Source organism: Miniopterus schreibersii (genome assembly GCF_964146895.1).
Source record: "Miniopterus schreibersii genome assembly, chromosome: 8".
NCBI classification, from domain to species: Eukaryota; Metazoa; Chordata; class Mammalia; order Chiroptera; family Miniopteridae; genus Miniopterus; species Miniopterus schreibersii.
Window position 1 is genome coordinate 57,169,323 of NC_138109.1, and position 9,076 is coordinate 57,178,398.

Genomic DNA, 9,076 nt, shown 5'->3' on the forward strand with positions numbered 1-9,076 from the left:
ATTTATCTTCTCAAAGCCCAATTTAAATAAAATGATTACCATAAGAAGTGTCACTTATGACAGCAATAGGTTGTTTAGAAAGCAAGACTCTTTGATATATAAAAATAACACAAAATGGATAACTCTTCTTTGGTAGAAATAGAGCGTTGTAGAAATTTAGGTACTATTTCCAAATAAGTCTCAAACTAAAGCAGAAAAGGAGAAATCATGCATTTACCCCTTAGTAGAAAAATAAAATATCAAAAACTCATCTACATGTATTGTAGGACAAACACATGCTTTGATAGAACCGTCCGTCTCCTTCAGAGGTGCCTCAAAGTCTTCCAGAATGCTCTGTGAGTACTTGATAATCTTCACCACAGGACTGCAGACTCTTTGAGGGCAGAACTTTGACTTTGGTCACTAGTATCTACAGTACTAATTTAGAGACCTGGGAATATGGTGCTCAGTAATTATTTAGTAAATTGAATGAAATTATTCACCCAGTGCCAAGAAATAAAAGAAAATTTTACTCAAAGTACCATGACACCTTACCTAGAAGTAAGAGTCAAACCAATGAAAATGTGCCTGATACATAGTTGGATTTCAAGATTTCACAAATAGAGCAGTTAAGTTAAAGAGATCATTATGAGAATATCCAGACTGAAAACAATGTGTCTGTGACTCTCTGCCTTACCTTTTCCACATCGCCCAGGCCCTCGGTGTCCAGAAGGACCAGAGTGCAATCAGTCTTAGAGGGGTGAGGCACACACCACATCCAGATGCCCTTGGTTTCAGACTGCACCGTAGAGCCCAGAGGGAAGCCTATCATGGAAGGGGAGACCCAACACACAGTGACGACAGACAATCTAAGCAGCCAAGGGCTACAAAGTCAGACTTGTTGCACTGTAAGAACCCCAGAATATAAGATAGTGTTTTCTCTATTTTGTAAGAATGCTTCACTTTGTATGTCATCTATTTCAAGGAGGAGATGAATGTCAACTGTGAGAATGATACCCAGCAAGGGCTCGAAATGGAGGCAGGGGGCATCCATGAACCAGACACAATAAAGGTCACTGAATACCATACGAGCATTTTAAAAGAACAGTCTAGTGCAAACCGGGCAGAGGTAGATAACAGAGAGACATCTAAAGAAAAATCAATTGAAATAGTATTTATTCCAGTTAGAGTGATAAAAAAAAAAAATGGCAGAGCGTGGAGAGAGATTATTAGCTACAGTGGGATGTGAACTCACAATAATTTTTAAACATGGTGATTGATATTCAAACATCTTTATATGCTGATAGGAATATTTCATAGAGAAAGCAAAACATGTTATAAGAGAGAGAGGTGGCCCAATTTCAAGACCCCAGTGCTTGCACAGGTAAAACAAGGCAGGAGTCTGCCCATTGGTAGGAGAGAGTTTCCTTAATAGGAGTAAAACAATGAATATGGCAAGAAAATACATTCGGGTAATAGTTTAGTGGTGAGAATAGAATTAGAAGGTTGGTTTATCGAGAGGAGTTTGGTTCTCTCTTCATGTACCAGGGAAGAGAGCTGATAAGCTGTGATATAGGTGGAGTCAAGAAATTGACCCCTGCCTGAGGCCACACTCACCATGGTTCTGTCCTACAAGACGGTTCATCAAGTAGGACTTGCCTGTACGATACAGTCCTACAATGGCCACGACCACCACTGGCTGAGAAATCTGGTCAAGAATCTGCAGAGCTTCCTGATTCACTGACAGCTGCTCATTGCTGTTTTCCACCAGACAAATGGGGGCCACCATGCTGGGTATGGATGCCATGGCAACCTGCTAACCTAGAAGAGCATCCCAATAGAAATAAGATTATAACATTCTCTGATGCAGAATTATGCAAAGCACCCATCGCCTTAGAACAGCGAGTGTTCTGCTTTGTTTCTGGCACAGTAAGCATAGGCTAAGCCCTGCGATAAAAATTCATCGCTTCTTGGTTCTGTCCTTACAGTGAATCTTCGCAGGGGCCCAAGTGTTCCCAGTGCTGTGAGGATCTCAGTTGAGTATTATTGCCAGCACTGGGCAGCCTCGTTATAATGCACGAAGTAGTTGGCTCTACCCAAGGCGAGAATCACCAGTGAGGAGCAAAGCCATCCCCTCACACCAACATCCTCTCCCCAAACCTAAGGCTTAACCAGCTGCAAAGAGGACAGTGGGGCCGATGCTGAGGAAGGACCTGCCACCAGGACGACCTGGGGACACAGCCATGAATTGTAAACCACAGGTTTCACGCATCTTTTCTATCGAATGGTCCTAGTTGTTGAGAACAGCTATAGAACTAGTGGTGAATATGACTAGGACCATCAGAATCTGAGTTTTTAAATTGACAGTTTGCTTTGACATGTGACAGACAATGAAGTGTAATACCTATGGCACCATTTATGATATTGAAGGGGCCGAAGGAGTTTGGGTTTCCAGAAGGGTAACAGCATTTGATTTGTCTCCTCTTACAGAGTCTTCAAACTCTTTTTGGCCACAAAGTTGAACAGTCATCCCCTGTTCAGAGAAACTGAGTCACACAATATGATTTTGTTTTTCAGAATGAAGTATGCATCCGAATTAAAAAGTGGATGTATGTTATAGTCCAATAAAAAGTATATATTAAAAAAACAGTCAATAAAGAATAACAAGTCCTCCCAATTTCTGCACCCTCCACGTCCTGTTAACAATATCCATGTGAAAATATCCAGCGGTTCTGCATAATTCCTGGATATGTCTGACAGAGGACTTTGTTAGGGAAGAGAAAGTACTCCTGATATTCCAGAAAGTGCTGTGCTGGTGCTTCCCAATTTTCAGAACATCCTGAGAACGAAGCTGAGCCAGGAGGCACCCTAAGCAAGTTTGGGCCTGAGTAGTGATTTACAGCATAGTCCAGGGGACAGCATGCTTGTTTCCCAACTTTTAAGGATGTGAATGGAAGCTGGAGGTGAGGCTGCAATCTTTATGCACCCCATCTGTGTCTAGATGTTCCTTCCCTCCCTCCCTCCCTCCCTCCCTCCCTCCCTCCCTCCCTCCCTCCCTCCCTCCCTCCCTCCTTTCCTTCCCTCCCTCCCTCCTCCCTTCTTTCCTTCCCTCCCTCCCTTTCCTTTAATTTCATCCAATAAATAAAGGGAAGCCAGAGCTCTCTGAACCACGTCTGTTCTTGATTTTTTTAAAAATTAATTTTAAAAGTCGCGCAGGCGATGAATCTGACGTAGAATCAGAGTTGTGAACCATAAGCCCATCCCAATGCACATGATGATGAGGATGGCTGAGCTCATGGATGAAGAAGCTGCCTCCACCGCCCCCACCCCGTCCCATTACACAGCCAGAAGAAGACCCTAATCTCTCATCTTTCCATGCACCCACCGTTTCCTCTCCACCTGCTGCTGTCCTGGTTATGTGACTGGACATGCTGCCAGGCTGTCACCTCACAGCTACCACTGTTCCAAATGGAGAAGCTGAGCTTTCCCAGAACTAAAGTCAGCAACTGAAGCCTGCAGCCCAGGCTGTCCCACTACAGGGGCCCTTACCTCCCTGTTCCTCAAAGACCATTTTGAATCAGAAATTGAGAGGTTTCACCTCAGGCCCCGGTTGCTTGCAAAAGAAAGTGGAATTAGCATCTCTGCCCCACAGCTCCCCAGGTCAGGGTGTCCAAGAACAAGCTCCCCGCCTTCTCACTTCTCCTGGCTCCCTTTCCTCCTCCCACTTTTCTGTTGCTAGTTTATAGAAGTTTCAAAAAGCTGAGGACTTTTTTCATTCTTACAAAGGAAACAGCAAAGCAGGTGAACCTAAAACTAATGTAATTTGTTTCGTAGGGACCACCCATTTGGAAACTGCAGGATAAACTTCTGGCTTAGGCCCTAGAGTTATTTTTAACACTTGGTTAGAATATGTGAGAATGAATTATTCCATCTAAATACCTCTTCATAGAACCTATGGAATACTAAACAGGGTAAATGCAACAAAGAAATGTTTACTATTTAAAGTGTATGTTGAGGATCATCTTTCCTCTGTTTGGCAAATGCCCAACGGGAAAAGTCTGGGGTGGGAGGAGGGAGGTGGAGGAAGCTGCTGCACCCGGCGCTCCTGCGGGACCGGGTTGGCTCCTCAGTCACGGAAAGTCCCCCGGCCCCTGCGGGCCGGCGACGGAGGATGCGCAGCCTCGGGTGGGTGCCCCAGAGGAAGCGGCTCACCCAGGGACGAGGCGCGCCCGCTGTCGCCTGGCAGCAGCCCCGGGACCTGAGCGGAGACGCAGAGCCGCCCGCAGCCGAGAGGCCCGCAGCCCCCCGGGGCGACCCCCCCCCCCCCGTGTGCGCGCCGCTCGGGGCCGCCAGCGCGGAGCCCGCGCCCCCGCGAGCAAGGTGCCGGGCGCGCGCGTGGTTCCCGCCGCTGGTCACGGAGCGCGCGGGGACGCGAGGCGCGGGCGTACTCACGAGTCCCGGCGCTGCCGATGCCGGAGGTCTGGGCGTCCCGCCGCCTCCCCGCGGGCTCCGCCGGCGCCGCGCTCTAGAAGCTGCAGGTGGAGCCCGATGCTGCCCGAAGCGGCTGTGAGTCAGGCGGGGAAAAACCGAAATCGAAAGGACACCTTTTCTGGGAACTGAAGCCCGGTGGCCGCCGCCTCTCCCGCACCCCAAGGCGTGAGTGGGCCGGGTGGGAGGTCAGCCTCGGGTCCTCCGCACCCAGCCGGGAATAGCAGGCTGGCAGCCCCTCCTCAGGGCCTGTGTCCCTGATGCCACGGGGACCCCGGGCAGCAGGCTGACGGGAGCGCGGCCTGTCGCGCGGGCACTTTGCTGAAAGGCAGTAAGGGTCGTTGCTTTAATTTTATGCTTAGACTCCCTTTTCATATCTGACTTTGTTTTCACTCTTGTTATGAACTTACCCTTCCTCAGTATCAATGACCGTGTGCATACAACTCCTGTTTTTCCAGTCAAGAGATAGTCACTAGTAGTTTGTAGCATATTCTTCCACTTACTTTTACTGTGGTGGCTCTGTGGGGGACTATAAGGGTCCTGAGTTTACATTTTGATTGTTTCTTTAAATAAGATAATATAAAAATACAAACTCAAACGCGAACATTGAAATTGAACAAAGAAATCATCACCATCAACAAATTTTTAAAAGTTGGCATTTGCCACAAATATTGTCTGTGTTTTCTGCTTTTATCTCCTGTTAACTTTCATTTCCCCATATTTGAAAATTAGTATGAATAATAATTCAGAAAGAAAATATATGTAATTTTAAGGGATGCCACTTGTATTAGACTACTGGTCAGAACTGTGTAAACAAATTAGTCATTTGGTCCACCTGTTGCCTTCTGGGGGGATCTAGGTAGCCGTTGTGTTATTGGAAAAATTTTGGATTAGGCTCATTGCCTGTTTTTGTCTGCCTAGAATATTCTGTGTTGGTTTCAAAGACATTAAAGTGTTAATTCCACTTTCACCAATATGTCTGGTTGAAACTGGCTCTTTGACTACATGATAAAAACAGTAGCAACAGCTAGATGTTAGATTCAATTTTATAGAGTCATCATAAATAGATTACTAAAATGAAAAACTTGTTCCAAGACATCTGTTATGTTGAATACAATAATCATAAAATAAACCAAAAGTTTGAAAATTGAAATGTCCTCTTTTATTTAGTATGTGAATAAATATTACCAATCATATTTTTATGGGAATATTTGTCTTTTAATTTTTTTAATTGATTTCAGAGAGAGGAAGGGAGAGGGAGAGAGAGATACAAACATCAATGATGGGAGAGAGTTATTGATCAGCTGGCTGCCTCCTGCACGCCCCCTACCAGAGACTGAGCCTCTAACCGGGGTTATGTGCCCTGACAGGTACCCAACCGACCTCCTGGTTCATGGGTCAACACTCAACCACTGAGCCACACTGGCTGGGCTTTTTTCTTTTCTTTATTTATTTATTCATTCATTCATTCATTCATTCATTCATTCATTCATTCATTCATTTACTTTTAAAATGAGTTTACATCCTAGACTTGTTATTTTCAGAGTTATGATGTAATCTTGATGTTTGATATTAGTTTGTCAGTCTTTATAACTTCCGTATATTTGTATTTTTAATTTGGGCAATGCTATTGTTTTCCTGCAACTCATGGTGGTGCATTTCACTGGTACATGTAATATAATTGTGAGGCCATTACCTTTGCCTGTTTAAAGATGAACAAAGTAAAGGTCTTAACCTTGGGATAATCTATACCTTGAAAGAGGCAAAAATAAATTAAAGTAAGAAGTGATGAGTGTTAGAAAGCGATGTTACAAAAAAAGTGCTTGTGTCTACAAAAGCAACAGTTAATTATATTAGGAAAGGTTAGGAAGGTTTATAGATGGCCTCACAGAAAATTCTTATTTCTGTTGGATCTTAAAGAATGACTCACTTTTGAAAAAAGGGTGATTGGAGGGAGGAAAGATATTTGAAGGCAATGAAAGGGAACGAGCAAGTATACAAAATTAGGAGGTAGGTGCTAGAAATCAGCCAGGTCCAATATAGCCAGTATAGTGGGCTCACTGGGAATAAAGTAGAAAGATCAGTTGGGACCTGGATCATGGACAATGTTGCAGAGGCAGGCAGATACTTTGATGGTTACTAAGCATGCTCGGAGCCACGTTTGAAATCTATTTCTCTGATGGCAGGAGTAAAATGAATAAATTGAAGACATTGGAGGTCAAGATCATTTAAGAGGCTGATGCTACAGCTTAGAAGGCATATTACAGTCCCACCACTCTAGGTTCCACCTCATCTTTCAGAGATTTCAGGTTTCTTCCATTCTGTTGTTCTGTATCCACTAAGGCCTTGGACATATCTGCAAGGTCAAGGGTTGAGTTATCCACATCCGATGGCCAGATAGTAAATGGAAAAGAGTAACCGGTGACAAACAAGCTCCAATTTCTCTGACCCAGACCCAGAGATAACATAGTTATAATTCTGCTCATACTTCATGTGCACATGGCCCCCTTGATGCAAAAGCAGCTGGAAAGATTTAATCTCTACCTGGTTAGCCATGAGATCATCTTCTAAAATGGAATCATGCAATATTTAGAGCTGAAAATTCTGTCATATCTCTAAAACTATATGCACCAATACCAGAGACAGCTTTGCTAAAACACCTTTATTCTAACTTGGCAGTTTCTAGAAGTGAACATAAGCAGGGTTAGTATTGTGACCCTGTACTTACTGAGACATGCAGATTGTTGCAAGATGAGTGTTGAGCAACAAATCAATTCAAAGAAAGAGAGTCCTTCCTTATCAACTGGATCAAAGAGCCTGCCCTCTCTTCTCCCTCTGTTTTTCTTTACTGTTATTTTATACTTTTGTTCCACTAGGCGACAATATGAAAATGTAATGCTAGACATAAAGAATATAAGGCTAGCTCGTTTTTTGGTCTTGAAGTTAAAATTTATGCCTGATGGGGCACAAATGTCTAGCACTTTGCTCAAGTAGGGACAAACTGCCATGCTATTTCTGCTACAGAGGTTCCAATGGATCAGCTTGAAGCCATTCTTTTACTGCAACCATAGCCTCTTTTAATGTTTCTTTTCTGGCCCACTCCTGCTTCCCTTAGACCCCTTTTATTGAAAGCACTCCCTCAATAAACACATGCACAAGAGCCCATCAGCAGGACTCTGCTTCTAGAGACATTACTAATCCTGCTTTGTGGTGTGGTATAGGTAAAGATCATGTGAAGTTTCTTAGTGTGCTTAAAAAAAAGGATGTGTCTTGTACTGTTGGGTGCAGGGTTCTACATTAGTACAGTAGGCCAAATGTGTTAATCAATGTTTTTAATTATTATTATTTTATTTTTACTTACTGAGATGTGTGAAAATTATTTTTATGTCTCCTAGTATAGAAATTAAAAACTTTCTCTGTTCTTTAACTGATTACATTATAAATGACTGTACTTAGACTTAAATGGTGAAACTCAGAATTACTCATCTTATTCTCCTGAAAACAATTCAAGGACCTTATAACACTCGATCTCTATCCAGACTCTTCCTGAATTATTTTATGGAAATTTTATCTTCTCATTTTTAATCTCAGAGTACATTATTGTGATTTTTTCATGCACTCAGTTTTATTATATGGACATATCTACTGCTGTTTTGGATCTGCATTCCCTTTTGTACTACAGACTTTGTACTTGGGCTATCTTTATTTTTGCCTAAAGTAAAATATTTAGAACTTTTTCAGACTTGACTTATTCAAGAAAAACTCTCCTCCAAATATAAATTTTGCACCCACTTTTGAAAGTTATTTTTTTCCACCACACAATAAGTTGACAATTATATTTCACTAACTTACTCTCTCTTGCACTATTGTTTGACTACCATTACAATAAAAATCATGAGAGCTCCTCCCACCCTTTCCACTTAGGAAGAAACAGCAAGAAAACAGCCCTCTGTATATCAGGAAGAGAGTTTTGATCAAGAACCCACCAATACTGGCACACCGATCTTGAACTAACAAGTCTCCAGAACGAGAAGAAATCAATATTTGCTTTCTAAGCCACACAATGTATGGTAACTTCTTATAGCAGCCTGAGCTAAGACAAACCATGATGCTGATTACTATCATTGTATCTAATTGCTTTCTGATATTTATGTGCCAACACCTGGCCTCCACGTGTCAAGGTGTATCATCCCCAAAACTATCAAGCCATCCAGTTCTGCAATGGCACATGTCCCCTCTGTTTTTGCCTGTAGCAATGAGGCCACCACTGCACTTTGAAGGATGATAGGATCCCTCTCACCAGTGCATATTCTTACGTTTGGTAATTTGCTTCTAATACCTTAAAAGTATAGTTTGGTGACAGGAAGTAGAAGATGCTCTGGCTGAGATTTCAAAGTGAGACAGGAGAGTGTATATCCTAGTTCTGAAGCAAATATAATGGATTGAGAACAAGGCTCAAATAAAAAGAACAGGATACAAATTTTATACTTTCTATACTTAATCTTAAACCCCCAATTGTGCAGGTTGATGTCATTTCTAGAAGCAATGAGAACTTTCATCATCTAATAGCCTTTTTTACATTCTTATTATTGTTATAAAATTATTCTTA

General features: G+C 42.6%; 1 protein-coding gene across 1 annotated transcript in view; it reads right to left on the reverse strand.

Moving 5' to 3' along the window:
• The window catches only part of LOC308560951 (uncharacterized protein), a 49,533-nt gene extending 45,017 nt beyond the window's left edge, over nucleotides 1-4,516 (reverse strand). Inside the window, exons 1-3 of the mRNA XM_081145371.1 lie at nucleotides 4,432-4,516; nucleotides 1,597-1,800; nucleotides 677-804 (exon numbers count right to left, since the gene is read on the reverse strand). Coding sequence (XP_081001497.1) covers nucleotides 677-804; nucleotides 1,597-1,786 — 318 coding nt within the window. The 5' untranslated portion in view covers nucleotides 1,787-1,800; nucleotides 4,432-4,516. The remainder of the gene's footprint in view (nucleotides 1-676; nucleotides 805-1,596; nucleotides 1,801-4,431) is intronic.
• Between the last annotated feature and the right edge of the window lie 4,560 nt (nucleotides 4,517-9,076).